This window comes from Theropithecus gelada, chromosome 14, assembly GCF_003255815.1.
Source record: "Theropithecus gelada isolate Dixy chromosome 14, Tgel_1.0, whole genome shotgun sequence".
Taxonomy (NCBI): domain Eukaryota; kingdom Metazoa; phylum Chordata; class Mammalia; order Primates; family Cercopithecidae; genus Theropithecus; species Theropithecus gelada.
In genome coordinates, this window is record NC_037682.1 from 13,795,504 (window position 1) to 13,813,206 (window position 17,703).

The 17,703-nt window shown below is 40.5% G+C and overlaps 1 protein-coding gene across 2 annotated transcripts; it reads right to left on the reverse strand.

The window, feature by feature from the left end:
- Nucleotides 1–1,998: 1,998 nt before the first annotated feature.
- On the reverse strand, nucleotides 1,999–17,440 carry MS4A7 (membrane spanning 4-domains A7). Of its 2 annotated transcripts, XM_025357121.1 has the most exons (7): nucleotides 17,257–17,440; nucleotides 12,669–12,828; nucleotides 10,756–10,890; nucleotides 9,203–9,259; nucleotides 6,385–6,591; nucleotides 3,229–3,330; nucleotides 1,999–2,209 (listed from the first exon to the last, which is right to left on the reverse strand). In XM_025357121.1, the coding sequence occupies exons 2-7, from the start codon at nucleotides 12,813–12,815 to the stop codon at nucleotides 2,135–2,137; spliced, it is 723 nt and encodes a 240-aa protein (XP_025212906.1). In that variant the 5' UTR covers nucleotides 12,816–12,828; nucleotides 17,257–17,440; the 3' UTR covers nucleotides 1,999–2,134. The 2 variants fall into 2 exon arrangements, with proteins under 2 accessions (XP_025212906.1, XP_025212907.1); XM_025357122.1 differs by lacking the exon at nucleotides 10,756–10,890 and having other exon boundaries at nucleotides 17,257–17,431.
- Nucleotides 17,441–17,703: the final 263 nt, after the last annotated feature.

The following is a 17,703-nucleotide window of genomic DNA, read 5'->3' on the forward strand; positions in this document are numbered from 1 at the left end:
AAAATCAGTAGTTAACTTTGAATCTCAATTTTTTTCCATCTTTATTGAGGTATATTTGACAAAAATTATATATATTTAGGGTGTGCTACATATTTTGATATACATCGACATTCCAAAATGATTACCACAATCCAGCTAATTAACATATCCGTCATCTCACGTAGTTATCTTTTTTCTTTTTTCTGTAGTGAGAACATTTAAGAACATTGAACAATTCTTTGCATTTTCAAATTAAAAAGAAATCAGTAGTAAAGATGCTATAGGACCAGATGGAGTTGCCCCTTTATAATAGATAATATTTTAACTTTCATAAAGTTAAGTAAAACTAATGATAGTCAAATCCTTCCTGGTTTGAACTACACAAATACTAATTAAAACAACAGAAACTGCCTTTAGAAATTTTGCTTCCCATATTGATCCTTTTTATTCCTAAATTTGTTACAATTTTAACTATGAGATCATGAAGGCAAATTGTTTCATAAAACTAAAACCAATGTATACACATAATAACTTATTTCCTGGTTTGTAGGGACCATGGATAGCAGGGTGTCTCAAAATTAGCACTGATGGCATTTGGACTCAATAATTCTTTGTTGTAGAAAGTTATAAGATATATATTTTTTAAACTATGCTACTCTTCAAGCTTATTTAGGAAACCTCATATGCATAGAGAATGCAAAGTTAAACTGCAGCCACACTGGAATTTCCATAATTGCCCAAGAAATTGAGTTTAATGCAGCGGCCCACATAGAACATATTACACAAAGAACAGACAAGATAATTGCGGCAATGACTGGGAAGAAAGAATATGCTCATGTGGTACAAAGTGCAGGGGTGATGATCCGAATTACAAAATTGTGCTATAGATCAAAATAGAGGTAATACCCAAACAAACAAACAGACATTATTATTTTCAGTGTGAGCACTAGTTGGCTCCAAGTTAGAAACAGAAAACATGCCACTCAGAGACAGATTATCTGTAACTTATTAAGAAGACTAAGATGCCTTCATTGACTCCTTCCCTGAAATAATAGAAAAGAACATAGTTTATGTGCCGACTAAATATTTATTTTATTTATTTATTTAAAATAAATGAATTCAAAGACTATAGATAGTCCATTTTTATTTTTATGTATTTATTTTATTTATTTTGAGATGGAGTTTTGTTCTTATAGGCCAGGCTGGAGTGCAATGGTGTAGTCTCTGCTCACTGCAACCTCTGCCTCCCGGGTTCAAGTGATTCTTCTGCCTCAGCCTCTCGGGTAGCTGGAACTACAGGCACGCACTGCCGTGCCCGGCTAATTTTTTGTATTTTTAATAGAGATGGGGTTTCACCTTGTTGACCAGGCTGGTCTCGAACTCCTGACCTCAGGTGATCTGCCCACCTCGGCCTCCCAAATTGCTGGGATTACAGGCATGAGCCACTGTGCCAGGCCAAGAAGGCCGTTTTAAAACAATAAAATGAGCACCACTGGTTGGTGCCACAGGTTTGCAGAGATTTGGGTTTACATGGTACGATTCATGGGAGGCAGGGACATGCTTGCTGTGTGTTCAGAGGTAACCCTGAGCACTTGAGAAACTCTCTTTGCTGCCTTCCACCTAATGGCTCATGAAAAAGGGCCCAGCAGATCTGATTCTCAGAGAGTGGCCAGAGCAGAGTAGTTTAATTATATATAGTCTTTCATTTTTAATTAAAGGGTTCTTATAATCCCTAATATGTAATATTTAAGCAATAGGAGTGTGAAAATAATACAGAAACAGCCTGCAGAGTCACACGACTTACCAAATTCATGCTAGTATGAGTGCACATTTTCCCTTCTTTAGATCACCTTCTGCTCAGTTTACCCAAAGCAGTTTCTAAAGTTGATGACCATTTTGGAAGACTGGCTAATAACATTTTACTGGCTTGGGCTTTGAGGAAATTATTTTCAAGAGAAATTACAACTCATAGTAAATGAGTTGTAGTAAACGACTCATGTAAATGACGAATGATAGTAAACAAACACTAAACAAAAAGTTGGTTTTTTTAAGTTTATTTCACGGTATCTAAAAATGGCTGAGATTTCAGGAAAGTCTAATCACACTTGACTATGAGCGTTGGGTTGCTTTTCCTTCCTCTGAGGCCAAGAGTTGCTTATGTCCAAGACTGTGAAGAACTCTTTTTGACCTGCTGGATATGATCTTGTGACTGGGTCAAGGGAAATGAACTCTAGAAAACATATAATTGGTTAGAATTTTTAAACTTTTGATTTTGATTTTGGAGACTAAAAAAAATAACTCATAATACATTTTCCCCAAGTTTTGTGTAGTACTAGTTCTTCCAGCTTTGCCATAATATGGAATTGCAGCAATATTAGTTAAAAATAATGCCGTTCTCCAGTCTGCTAATTATTTTACTATGTTTAAATAGGATCATAGTTAAATCATACTTCATCCAAATTCTATAAGCACTTCTTTTTTGTTGTTGTTGTAGCCTTTAGGGGAAATGAAAATATTTTAAAATTATAACATCAAGAGCTAAGGGGATGTAAGAAAGAGCACAAGGAAGCATAAACAGGACAGAGACATTCTAGTAAAGTCTCATTACATTAACAAGGAAACTTGGCTAGGGAGACTCTCGGGAGGTGGGTGACTGTGTTCATGATAAAAGTGAGGGGATACGCATTCTCATTTTCAGCCCAATAGTCTGTATCACTCATTTTCTACGTAATTTTATCCAAGCCTTGGTTCTTTCATGAGGGGTTGGGCTATGTGATTTCTAAAGTCAATTAGCTCATATTAAGCAATTCTCTAACTGGTCTACTTCCCAGTAGACACCAACTGATCCCAGATGACTAGACTGTCCTCAGGAAGGAGCCCATTTATTTAAACTTTTTTTTTTTTTTTTTTTTTGTGGCTGAGTCTCACTCTGTCACCCAGACTGCAGTGCAGTGGTGGGATCTCAGCTCACTGCAACCTCCACCTCCTGGGTTCAAGCAATTTTTCTGCCTCAGCCTCCCAAGTAGGTGGGACTATAGGCATGTGCCACTGTGCCCGGCTAATTTTTTATATTTTTAGTAGAGACGGGGTTTCACTGTCAAACTCATTTTTTTTTTATTATAAAAGTGGCCTTCCATGTGCACCTTATGAACAATAATTGATTCTTCTTTTTGTCACTTTTTGAGCCTGGATTATTGTAGCCTGGACCTGGGACAGAGCAGGTATCATGCGACATGTCAGCATACTCACCCCAGGGTTGTTGGAGTAGAGCTGTTTCCACCAAAAGACAGAACTGTATGCAGCTAATAAGAGCTCCAGCACAGTGAAGACGAGCATCACCACTAGGACACCCTGCAAATCAGGACATGAATGGCTGGTACCCAACACAAGCTAGCCGTTATGCCTAACTAAGAGGAGACAGGGCGATAAGGCTACAGCAATGCAGAGAAAAGGGGACAGGGAAAATTGCTTAATCCTCTTTTCTGCTTTCCCTATCAGATTTCTGAATAGATGAAGGGAAATAAGCAGCAACTGCATCATCTCAGAACTTTGGTATCTTACCTAATGACAGATGAGAGTAATCTGCCATTTACCTCTGGTTGCTTTTATTATTTTCTTTTTGACTATGGTGCTTTTTATTGTCATGATGATATTTCTAGGTGTGTATTTGATTCTGTGTATCCTGCAGTGGTCTCAGTGCATTTCTTCAATCTGAAATCTCATGGTTTTATTAAATTCTAAAAGATTTCTAGTTATTTGCTTTTGCATATGCTCTCTCTTTTATAATCTCTTACTGGGACTCATATCAGGTATGTATTGAACCTCTCCACTTCCCTGCATCCACATGCCTTTTAGGCTTTCATCCGTCTTTTCCAAACACACATAATGTGTTGTGTTCTGTGTGATTTCATCAAATCTAAATTCCACTTCACTCTTTGTTTCCTTGAATATATTGAACCTGCTGTTTAACTGATCTGCTCAGTTTTTAATTTCAAAGACAATTTTCATTTCCAATTATGTGATTTCATTTTTTTCTCAAATGCACATATCTTTTTTTCCCTTTACTGTCCTTTTTTTTTTCCATTTTTGTTTCTATTACTTTTTTTTTTTCTTTTTAAGACAGGGTCTCATTCTGTCACCCAGTCTAGAGTGCAATGGTGCGATCTCGGCTCACTGCAACCTGTGCCTCCCCAGTTCAAGCGATTCCCCTGCCTCAGCCTCCCAAGTAGCTGGGATTACAGGCTTGCACCACCATCCCTGGCTAATTTTTGTATTTTTAGTAGAGACGGGGTTTCACCATGTTGGCCAGGCTGGTCTCAAACTCCTGACCTCAGGTGATCTGCCCGCCTCAGCCTCCCAATGTGCTGGGATTACAGGTGTGAGCGACTGCGCCTGGTCTGGTTTCTATTACTTTTTAAACATTTTTAATAATTTAAAATGTATTTTCATAATAGCCTTTTTCAAATTATTATATTATCTACAGTTCTTGAGCTTCTGACTTTCATGTTTCCCCATTTGCTGCCGCTTCTCGTTTTTTCGTGTTGTTGTTATGTTTCTCATAATATTTTGGTTATTAGATAACTTCAGTGTGTAGATGGTGGTAGTGGTAGGGTTCTTTGATAGGGAGGCATTTTATAAGTTACGTTTATGGACATCTCCTTAGATAGTAGTTTTAGATTTGATTCTGCGAGAACCTTTGAAGTTTCACATAGCAGTTTTTAACTCAATCCCTTTATTTGAGGTTCCCCTATTTTACATGTAATTATGAATTCGGATGGCACACTTGCACAAAGCTTAGTGAGCTGATGGAAGGTTTTCTTGAAACTTCTTGGGATGTTGGGCAGAATTTTCTTTATATTATTTTCACAAATTGAGTAAATATTCAGTTTCAACTTTCAACATTTTTGCAGGGTACTCAAAATGAGCTTTATGGTCCTGCCCAATGCCAAATCTTGTCACAGATATTAAAATTGTGTGATACTAGCCTCTAACACCAATATTCCTATCCAGACTTTCTTGTGTTTTTTTGGCCTCAGCTCTTGTTTGATGATTTGGCTTTAGGATCCTTCTTAGCTTCTGGAACCTAAGACATCTTTCTTCTTTGATTTGTTTTTCCTTCTGCCCTCCCTTCTTCTTCCAACCTTGGCTGTATATTTTTTAATTTTTAAAATTTCGTTACTTTTGTTCAGGTAATTGCTGTGTTAATTAACAAAGAGTAGGCCTTTAGAGTCGGCTTAGTCTGCTATGTTGCATCTTCTCTGATATTGTGGGAAGGTCTTTTGGACTCCAGTTGTCTCAGAATGGGAGGCAGTTTGAGGTAATGAAATTCATTTTCTTTAAATTAAACCCCCAATATGCCTCTCCCACCCCCATTGCTTTACCAGATGTCTGTCCTGCACCAGGATGACACTATCTACCAGGTTTCCTCCAGACGGGTCTCTGTGCTCTTCTACTTTCTCAAGCTCCTTAACCAAAAGGGTTGCTTTTGACAATCTCTGCATCACATGAGCAGACCCACGGGAGTGCAAAAGCTTGCACACATTTTGTGAGGTTTGTGAGACAGATGGATCCGAGGGAATGAGAGCTACTACCTTGGGCTCCCTGTGCTCCTACTAGGAGGATTCATAGAGGAAGAAGTCTTTCTTCTTAAAAGGCCACTGGTTTATGGTTTTAACACCATGATCCTATATTTATAGGATTGAATAAGCAAGGCTTGTCACCACGAACAGGAAGTGATCATCAAGTTTGGGAGAAAGATGCCAACAAAATGCTGCCCAGAAAGGTTGACATTTTTTCTAGAAGTCAAATCTGTGATAGGCTGTCTCCCTTCCCACCACTCTCTGACAGACCTGTTGGACAAAAGTACAAAATAACTATGTATTTGGACTTAAGGTTCAAGTTCTGTGCCTAACATAATGTAGCATACAGGCTTGCATTTGAAGATTAGATTAAACACCATACAGCCTCTCCTAGTCCTCAATTCACTGATGATCAGAAGACAAGCATCTTTAAGGGGTAGGGGCATCAAACCCCTGGAAAAGAATCCAAAAGAGATAATCCCAAATTCAAATATAATTCAAATGAAGACTATTTCTACCTGTGATGAGTAGGGAGAAGCCTGTTCAACAAAGGATGTACTTTAAGAGTTAAACCCATTGAGGTTGGAATGTTGGTGATAAGAAAGACAGTGGAGGGACAGACTCCCTACTGTCCTTCTTGATTTCCTCTTTGGACTTTATATAGTACATCCCCCACACCACGCAGTTGGCAGACAGGCCTCTTCTAACCACAGGTTTTTGTTTATTTCTGTCTGTCTCCAGGCATTCAGACTAGAAAAGCAGAGATTATGCAAAGGGGAGACACAGAGATTTCACATGACAGAATGTTCAATCTGAAACTACTCACTGTTAAACTGACACTGGTCAGGAGACAATCTTTGATTTCATATATCGGATAATAGTACTCCGAATAAGGCAATGAGGATAGATAATCCGTTTCTGAGCCGCAATGTTGAGAGGCAGTCCTCAGGGCTACCACGCTGTCAGCAAGGAGGAAGAGGCCTGCCCCTGCAGTAACAGAACTCACTGCATTTGAGGTCAGGCTGCTCAGGTCCTGGAAGAGAAACTCTGCATTGGGTTCTCATCACAGAATCAGCACGTGGCACTATTAGTCCTCTGTCCATTGTACTGCCATGGTGCTTCCTTGGGTCTGTTTCCTTCCTGTTTCCTTGTGCGGGCACAAACTGTGTTTTATTCATCTTTGTATCTCTTGTCACTATTTAGTTAAGCATGTGATATAATTAGTAAATGCTTATTAAATAAGAAAATGCATGAATAATTCCTCCTTAGGGAGAGGGATTCTGACTCCTTGACTCTCTGTAGCACTCAAGATAGAATCAGCGCTGCTCAGGTCACTGCCAACATCTCCCATGACCTCCCCAATAGCCTTCGTATCATTCTGTTGCCTTAAGGGCTTCTAGAATATGGACTTTGGCCCCCTCTGGTAAACTGAGTCTATGACTTTGATTTACATAAAAGAGCAACTTCAGAGAAAAGGTGGAGGCAAACTGGAAAAGTTGGAAAACCTATCTATAGGTCTATGGGAACATAAGACAGATTTTCAATTGACAAGCAATTGATCTTGAATTGACAATCAATATTTGTTCAATATGACAAGCATATGCCTTCAATTTTCCAAAGTGACAGGACGTGAGGCAGAGGCACATGGGCTTAGACCCTGTGCTTCTCTCTCCACCCATTCACAGACAGAAATATTATCAGACTGTAGCCACTTTTCCCACAAACCTTGGAGGGAGAAAGGGAAGAAGCAGCTATAAAGCCTTTGCTTCTCTCCATAGCAATTTTCTCTCTTCCCTGCCGTACACCCACAGAGGTGATTTAGGGAAAAGCCACATCTTGACTCAAGAAGATACAGGGTCTGGCTAGGCATAGATGAGGACACATGGATGGTACGTGAGGCTGGTATATGCTCCTGATGATTGAAGCTGCAGTCTAGAACCCAGGAGTATGGAAGAGGATTTTGAAGAGTTCACAGCATTCATTAGTTGGAGTCATAGTTCTAGACTTAGAATCCGAAAACCTCTCCTCCTATCCTAGCTCTGTCACCAACACATCTCACCGATCCATCTGCGTGCTTGAGCAGATCTTTCTTAATCTGAGCTTCAGTTATCTCTTTTATCACATGTGGAAGGTGAATCTTCTGATCTCTGAAGTGGCTTCCCAAATGCAGTGAATACACAGAAAGGGAAATCTATGCTTGGACTTGACGACAATGTGGGCTCCACATGTGGGACAAAGAACAACATGTGGGCTCCATTGCTCATACGGTAGCTTTGGGCAAAGTGACTGTCCATTGGGACTAGTTTTCCTTCAAAGACTCAGCACATGAATCCATGTAGCTACAGAGCTGGAGTAGAAAAGGGCAGAACAACCATCCTCCCCAACATACATTGTCTTCCAATGATGCTTAAACAGAGAGGAGCATGTGCTGGAAACCTTGCACAGAGCCTGGCACATCAGTGTCTTTGCTAATGAATTGTCATGCTATGGGAGAATCCTTTCTCCTAAAATGTAGAAGAAGAGTTGGGAAATGGTGTGGTGAATGTGGTTCTCATAGGCCTGATCCACCTGTAGGTAGGTATTCCAACCTCTCCAGTTTGCTTCTGTCTTTTCTCTAAAGCTGCTCATTTAAGTAAGAAGACATAAATTGGGTTTCTACAGAGGGACCAAAGGTCATATTCTAGATGCACTTAGGGCAATATAATAATTCTAAAGTTGTTGAGGAAGCCAGGGGGATGTTGGCAGTGGCATGAGTGGTATTGTCTTTGAGTTTGGTGCGCGATCAGTGCTGACATTGCAGACATCCCCCTTACCTCTACTCCATCACCCTCATTTTCTCCCACCTTACTTTAAACTGATTTTTTTTCTCGAACATCCAATTATCAAGAATGGGTCTTTGGATGGAAATAGTCTCCTCCAGCCTGGAAAAAGATGGCAACACCCTCTTCTGACAGAGGAATGAATGCCTCCCCACCTGTTATTTGACTGAATGAGGTTTATTTCAGTTGCCTAAAAAGTAGAAATTTGAGAATATATCATGGACTTCTTTCAAGTTGTTACCATGGCCACTGAATAGGGTAAACCAGTTATCCTGGTTTGCCTGGGGAGTAAAGGGTTTCCCAGGATATAGGCTTTCTGGGCTAAAACTGAGACAGTCCTGGCAAAACCAAGACAATTGGTCACCCTGACACTGAAGGGCTAGAATTTGTGTGAAGTCCCAACTCTATGAATGGGGACATTTGGCATCAAAAAGAACCCCAGGAGTCAGGTTTTACAGAAAAAGGATCTGTAGGCTCTCTCTGGGATGGTTGGCTACTTTATTCAAGGTCAAGGTAACAAGCTGTAAAGAGTCCATGGTACATTTAAAAATTTACACTTTTTAAATAACTGAGGTAAACCTCCTCCAAGCTTGGAATATAATCCAGAAGCACCATTTTGTAGAAGAAAGAGCACTGGTCTAGAAGGCAAGAAATTTGGGCTCTACTCTTCGTTCTACCAATGGGACAGCCAGGAAAACCTGGGATTCCTAGCCTGTTCTAAGCTTTATCTCTCTAAACTGTAAAATAGGGATTTTCAACTAGAAGACTTAACTCTGACATTTCTTCAATTCCAACCAGCTGAGATTTAATGGTCCTTATACTTACAAAGGGCTTAGTTGATTGTTTTCCAGAGATAATTGAGAGGGATCCAGTAATACCAAACTGCTCAGAAAAGAGAGAAATAATCAGTTCAGTTGTCTTGTAGAAATGTGCCCACCATGTCACTGTCAATCACTCAATCAAAAAGTGATGTTGGAAAACTTTTAGGGAGAGAACACTGCAGAAATCGTGTGAATCCATATTGCTAGAAAGGCCTAATTCCCACCTGACATAAGAATGTCTATATTGACTTTGAATGACATGCAGATGTACAGAGGGGTTGGATTTGTTTTAGTGGAAATCACTAGGAACTGAGGAGGCCTGGAGAAAAGGTGTTCATGGGAAGGAGAAGAGTGTTACTAAATTACAAGGTTGAAAGATAGGAGGTTGAGATGGACCAATGACTTGAATGGATCTAGAGACTGGAACAGCCAACTGAAGCACTCAGGAAAGAGGCTCTGATGGGACAAGGTGCAGAAACACATAAACTGGAAGTTATTGGTGTATGTTGCTTGAGTCAGAATGGGAGTTGAGGAAAGTGGGAAGAGCACGCTCAGACATGAAGTCTTTATCATAAAGCCCCAGAAATCAGTATTTAATCCCAGTGGTATTAAAGATCCAGCTGGCAGAGGAAGGGTATTCTGAGAAGCTGAAAAGTTGCTTAAGTGTGTGGCTTGGATATTGAATAGTCACAGGCAAAAAGGGTCCAGTATGAGCTAATGCTAGCTTCTCTAAGGAGATGTGGGGCCCACAACCACTGGTTATAGGAGAAGTCAAGGACAAATTGTGCTCTGGGGCAGGAGCAGGGCCTCCTTACATGACTGCACAGTTTGTGTTCACACAGGGACTGTATCCACACAGAAATGGTACCTTAGTATAGTTCATCTGCCCAGAATGTTTGCTTTTTATCCTTTGTACAAAATACTACGTGGAGAAGAAATAACCCTTTGTGGGACGTGCGAGTCTGCCCTGGCCACTCTCTGAAAAACAGATCTGCTAGACCCTTTTTCATGAGCCATTAGGTGGAAGGCAGCAAAGAGAGTTTCTCAAGTGCTAAGGGTTACCTCTGGACACACAGTAAGCATGTCCCTGCCTCCCATGAATCTTACCATGCAAACCCAAATCTCTGCAAACCTGTGGCACCTCCCAGTGGTGCTCGTTTTACTGTTTTAAAATGGCCTTCTCACTCTCTACCTGAAAAGTTAATTATTCTTACAATGGAGAGAATCCAATGGCCTCATCAAAGCCCCGAAGAGGGACATGGAAAAACATCCACTTTTCTAGAGGTATGTTGTAATGCCAGGTAAGAAATGCTGTGCTGGTATTCCCATTGCATTACCACCATTCTCGCTTGCCCCCTGCTTTGCAGGAAGACAGATTAAGTCTCTCTGCTGCTCTTCTTGAATAGAGGAAATGTGATGTGGGGCAATGATAGAAGGAAAGTTGAGGCCTTGCCTTCTTTTGCGTCCTGGCCTCTTGGAGTCTGAGTCACTCCACAACTATGCACCTGGTTAGCGTTTATAAAGCATGTCCCCTCTTACAGTCCCCATTCTACTCACACACAGAGCTCCTAAAAATGGGTACCCAGACATCAGAGTGGTGGAAATTGCTGGACTGAAGTGGGAGGGGTAGGGAGCAAAAACCAAGATGGCCCCCAAACTTGAAATCATCAGGCAACACAGGATCTGGACAGTCTGCAATAGAGAAGACAGGAAATCTAGACTGCACTTCAAACAGATGAAAGTGATTATTTGAATGCACATTGTAAAGCATAAAGAGTATAAGATACGTTATAATTTGTTGTATTAAAGAGGAACAAATGTTACAAGGAGCCGATCGATATGCTGCTAGAGGAAGTCATGTATAGCTAACCTCTTCTTTTCTGATAGGATTACTAAACTAGCAAATAGGGAAGTGATCATATGCACACTTTAACTATTTTTGAAAAAGATACTTGACAGTTTTTAAATTTATTTCCTTGAAAAGTAGATAAAAAAGTTGTTCAGTGAGGTGGAAACTTTTCACAGGAGTGTTAATGAAGAGTTTTTTCAGTTGAAATTAGATAGAGCAGGTCATCTCTTCTGCTGTAATTCATCTTGTTTTGTTCATCATTGAATTTTAATAATAATTATTTCACAAGTGGAAGAACTGAAGTTTTGCCATTAGTTTGCTCTAAAGCCTATGCTTTTGCTCAAATGCACGTGCAATTGAAAGATGATGCAAACATAGGAGAAATAAAAAAAGAAGTCAACCATTCATATCATTAATAGTTATTGAATACCTGTTGTGTGCCAGGCACCAGGGAATGAAGCAAATGAAAATCACTACCATTGGAGAGCTTATATATGTATTGTGTGTCTTGTCTGTAAGGATATAGACAAGTTCCATGGAAGGCAGAATAGAGTTAAGAGCAAAGTAGTAGGACATGGGACCTGTGAAGGACTGGAGGCATGGTGCAAACGATGTAGGGATTTTTAGGCTGTTTTACCAACTTTGCTTTTCATCTTGAGCAAAAAAGGAATCCCATTGGATAATTTTGAACTAGCAGGATACATGACCTAACTTTCATTTTTAAAAGATCACCCTACCTGCTATACTAAGCATAGATTGTGAAGAAACAGGGCAGGGAGATCCATCTAAAACTGGGAGTGAATAGGAGCTGGGTATTATAAGAGAGTATTCAAAACCATTTGGAGATTAAAATTCTGGATATGAGGGATGATAATCTGGAACACTTAGATGTCTTATCGTTATATGAATGAGGAAAAATGGATCATGAGATTAGTCTTGATTGTCTCATCTCAAAATATTTGAAAAATGAGCTCAAAGTTAAGAATATCTAATTTAATCAAACTGAGTAAAATCCGTATGGTTAAGTAGAAAATTTTTACTGTACTAAAGACAAAATAAGGAAGACGAATTTGTGGCCAGGCGCAGTGGCTCATGCCTGTAATCCCAGCACTTTGGGAGACCAAGGTGGGTGGATCACGAGGTCAGAAGTTAGAGACAAGCCTGGCCAATATGGTGAAACCCCATCTCTACTAAGAATACAAAAATTAGCCGGGTGTGGTGGCGTGCACCTATAGTCCCAGCTACTCAGGAGGCTGAGGCAGAAGAATCACTTGAACCCGGGAGGCGGAGGTTGCAGTGAACCAAGATCGTGCCACTGCACTCCAGTCTGGGCGACAGAGGGAGATTCCATCTCAAAATAAATAAATATATAAATAAATAAAATAAGAAAGACTAACTTGTTAATTGTGAAGCATGCTAGTGAAAAAGATCTAGTGGTTTTAGTTTCTGGAAACTGCTGCAGAGGATATAGTCTTCCCCTAAAGCTCCATTTCATGTCCTCATTAGCCTGGAGTCAGCCAGAAAAGAGTGAAAGAGTTTCCCAGACTCACTGTAGATCTGTAGTCTAGATACATTTACAAAGTATTTTCTCAATATTCCCCTTATGATGAGGTGGACTTACCCCAAGAACGGTGGCTTCTGTTGGCAGCCCGCTCTGAAGGTAATCTTCTTTTTGGTACTTGTGTCCAGGTTTCTCTCTTTGAGGGATAGTGATGCCCTTTGGTGTAAAGCTGTCAAAAATCCCCATGGTTTGGGATTGTAATAGCATGATGCTGATGATGCTGGAAGAGGCATCAAACTCAGTTACTTCCCAAGGTTTGACTTACAGACATAAGCTTCCAGGGACCATGCCTTGTAGGAACGTAAAGTATTTGCCATTATTCCAAGGCTGGTTGTCCTTCAGAAACAAAACATGGGAATCAGTGGAGTGTTGGAAAGCAGGCATGCTGGGCACAGTTCATCCATTGTGGTCAAGAAGCATGTCACTGCGAGAGAACTGTACATATTTTGAGGGGTCCTACAATTGAGAAGTGAGCAAATCACATAGAAGTTGCTTTGTAGCCCTAAATATGTCCATCTCACTCTCCCTCCAATGACCTCTGCTTCCAGCTTCCCTTCCTTATCTCCTGTGTCTCTGCTTCACCTGTGCTACCTTTCCACACCACATCTTCCAGGATTATACTTTTGTGCTACACCTGCACTGATCAGTCTTCTACTCTAGTCTTCATTTTATCTTCATAAAAATATTGGGGATGAATGCTGTTCCACTTTCCTTTCCTATAGCGAGATGGCGTATCCCATCCAGAATCTTCCTCCTTGCTTATATTGGTTTAGTAATTAGTAATGTAAACATTTACTTAACTCCTGCCGAATTCCTAGCATTAGACCATTGCAACTCTAATCCTTATAACAACCCTGTCACTTACATGTTATTAAATCAATTTTATACATTAGAAACCTGGGGCTAATAAGCTCAAGTGACTTTCATTGAATGAAATAGTCACATAAAGCACTTATCTCAGTACATAGAACGTGTTCAATATACAGTAGCTAATATTAACAGCCTGCATTTACGTGACTGGATTGAGGCTTATCTGGCTCAGAGGCGTGTGGTATTTTTTTCTCTATGCCATGTTATTCTTCTCCTCTTCCTTCCTAACGTTTCCAGTTGCCTTGTAGGTTCCAGGAGCAAGTTGTCTGCCACCACCAACTCAGCAGCATTGCTGGGCCTCTGTGGTGTCAGTAACAAGGCTCAGCTCCTGAAATGTTGCCCAGATTTGTTTTCAGCTCAGCATTCTTCCTACTGAAGGCCAGAGTTTAGTTAAAGGCTTGTGATCCTTGAAAGGTGCTACAGCTCTGCTGCCTAACATTTTGCCTCAACGTGTTGGTGCTTTAGGAATGGTTCCGGGCTCTCTTGGGTGGAGTGAATAACAGATAAAGATTGGAAATGACACCTAGAATCTCTTCCTAGTGAGGGAGATGGAAAAGTGCACTGGGATGGGAGTCCAGTGCCTAGGCATCTACTTGTACATCAGAGCCTATGTCTTGAAGTCCAGTCCTATGTTCAGATCCTACATCCACCAATTACTGCTAAACTCACCCTGGGCAAGGTATTTTCACCACTTCATAGGTTTGTGATACAGGTTAGATAAGATGATACATATAATGGGCTCAACATAGAGTGAGGCATGTGATAAACTCGCAAAACGTATCAGTTTTATCTAATACTCATTGGAAGCTCAGTTCTGATATTGATGAGCTGGCCATACAAAGGATACTTCCCCTCATTCATCCCCAGTTTCCTTATCTGTAAAATAGGGATAATGATACCATCCTGAAGGACTCTTCTGAGGATGTGAATGACATACATGAGTGCCTTTTGTTGTAACTCTCTGAGTTTTATTAGGTGTTCCATAATAGTCAATCCATGTTTGGACCCCCGTTTTATTTCTACTCCTAGATCTGTGCCTTAGTCTAGTTTCTCATGCTCTCTGGGAATCAAGTACTTTATCTGAAGAAATATTAAACCTAAAGTTCTCTTTGTTTAAGGAGATAATTTTCATTTCTTGGAATTTTGAAATCTGGGTAGAAGTATGGGTAAGGTTACATGTCCTATGAGGGGAATAATGTTGAAGCTGAATCCCTGCAGTGGAGCCAGGGTGAGCCTTCCAGCACATCTTTAAAGCCAGAGAAGGAGAAAAAGTCTCAGGCTTAGAGAAATTCTAGGTTTCAGAATCAAACAGTAGTTCATGATAAAATGATAATCATTGCTAACATTGATTGGGCACGCACTATGAATGTAGCATTCTATTAAGAGCTTTGTGACAGTCTCATTTAATCTGCACTCTCAGAGATGGGCGCTGAACTCTGAAGATAAGAAAAATGAGGCTTGGAGGGTGAAGTAGCTTGCACAAGATTGCTTATCTAGCAGGTCGTGGAGGCAAGATTTGGGCACAGGCCGTCTAATACCAGAGCTCTTCTATATCCCTGTAGGTTTGTGTTTGCCCGGCTAGCTACACCTGATTCTCATCCTCTCTATTCTTCTTCCCCTATTGTTGAAGCATTGGCTGCCACTTACCAGTTCCATACCCTCCCCCAGGGACATTGCTAATCTTGGGGAATATAGGTTGAAGATTTCTATTTCCCAAATTGTTTTCATGTTGTAGAAACTTGGCTTTTACCTTGCTCCGTGTGGCACAATAGCCAAAATATACCAACTAGACTCCTTCCTACTAGTCTTCGTAACCAGCCTCCTGAGTTCTGGATTCCTTTCTTTATTTTTTGAATCTCATACCCAAGGACACAGAAAATGCTTGATTCTCAGCCTGAAGCTAGGACTCGAAAGTTTAATTGATAATTTCAGACTATAGCCTGAAACCATGATACCATGAACATTTATTTTCCTTTGTTATTTCTTAACTGTTTGTTTTGTTTGAACGAGTGCATAAAGTACCACCATTACAAGGGAATACAGTTTGAAGAAGAAAACAAATTAGCTCCTTAACTTTCAACTGTCACCCATCACTCTTGTTTCCTATGCACATATTCTTTACATTCTCTCTTCCCCTCTGCCACTTTGTCTCTCTCCTCTTTATATATGTTCACAGACATTCACAACTCTACGGAAATAGTCATTCTATCCATGCCATTTTATAACTGTTCTTTTTGCACTCACCATTATTCTGTAGACATCTTTGACCAATGAATAGAAATAATAAAAATCCTAAATTTAAAAGCAAACGATAGATTCTGATACATGCCACAACATGGATGAACCTTAAAGACAATATGGCAAGTGAAATAATCCAGTCACAAAAGGACAAATATTGTATGATTCTACTTACGGGAGGTCCCTAGAAGAGTCAAATTCAAAGAAAGTAAAATGGTGGTTGCTGGGGACTGGAGGGAGAGGGGAATGGAAAGCTATCGTTTAATGGGCATGGAGTTCCAGTTTGGGCACACAAGGAAGTTCTGGAGTTGGGTGGTGGTGACGGTTGCACAACGGTGTGAATATACTTAATGCCACTGAACTGTAAACCTAAAAATGGTTAAGGCTGGGTGCAGTGACTCATGCCTGTAATGAGCACTTTGGGAGGCCGAGGTGGGCAGATCATCTGAGGTCAGGAGTTCAAGACCAGCGTGGCAAACATGGTGAGACCCCGTCTCTACTAAAAAAATACAAAAATTAGCCGGGCATGATGGTGAGTGCCTGTAATCCCAGCTACTCAGGAGGCTGAGATGGGAGAATCGTTTGAACCCGGGAGACGGTGGTTGCAGTGAGCCAAGATCATGCCACTGCACTCTAGCCTGGGTGGCTGAGCAATACCGTGTCTCAAAACAACAACAACAACAACAACAACAACAACAAAACATGGTTAAAAGGCTACAATTATTTTAAGTATATTTTACTACAACAAAAAAGTCAAATGGTATATTTAAATAAATGGAAGTCTTCAGATTCATTTAATCAGTCACACGTTCATGATCATTTAGGCGGTTTCTATTTTTTCTTTTTGGCACTATGAACAATGCAATAATGAGCATCTTTGCACTTCTGTGATGCCTTCTGCATTTAATTATCTCAGAGTGAATTTATTACATTTAAAGCTATGATACTTAAATTTTGACACACGTTGCTACTTTTAGGAGGAATTCTATATAACCAAGATTCTTTATGTTTCACAAAAGTCTCCAGACTGATGCTATCATCTCCAAACACCACAGTCTGACAGGATGCTTTGTCCTTCCACATTCGCCTTGTGGAGATAGACTAGAAGGACCCACACCTTTCAAGATGGCTCTAAAATCCTTGCTTTGAAGATAAATCATAACATGGAGGTCAACAGCTGTGCCTAGCAATTTTCTGTATTACAGAATTAGAGTAGGACAATGGGGTTCTAATGCAAGATTCAGTCTAAGTGCACAGCATTTGTTGAGAGTAGATTCTGTGTAAGACTGAGTGACACACCAGGAGAATGCAGAGCATTGCGGAAGATCACCTCAAATCTTGAGAGAAACCTGAGAATGGTTTTACCCAATTTTCTTATTTGGCAAGTGAGTAAACTGAGACCCAAAAAGGGGACCGAGCTGATGTTCCATCTCACACAGGTGGTCAGAATCAGAGACAGAATGATAATCCAATTCCCTGGCTGTCTTTCCAAAAGCACACAATCTTCCCCAAAAGTCATGATCTAAACCAAGGTGCCTACCTATTCTCGCAGCCTGGTCCTGTCTGCTGTGGCTGGTGCGTCAGCTCCCCTCTGGGGAGCGCTCAGCTGGAACCTCCCACTGGCTGTTCCTGCCAGAACGATCTTGGTGGTCTGCTCTCCAGCCTCTGAGACTTCCTGTCCCTTTCTCAGAGCAGTATTTATGATTACACAGGATGTGAATTTTGCTTATTTACAGACAGTGGATACGTAAAAAGTGCCTCTGCTTCCTCTTTCTAAATTCTGAGGTCTGGAAAAATGACACAAGATAGAAGTGACACATGAGTAAAAGACCTTTGTGAAGACTAGTGATTTGTACGGTCCCAGTTAAAATTCATTTTCCCTACTCCTACATAGACTTATGTAAGTCATGTAGTTTCGCTTAGCCTGAGTTTTCTTGTCTATTAAATGGCGGATGGATAATAATAATTCCAATCTGTGGCTGTTGGG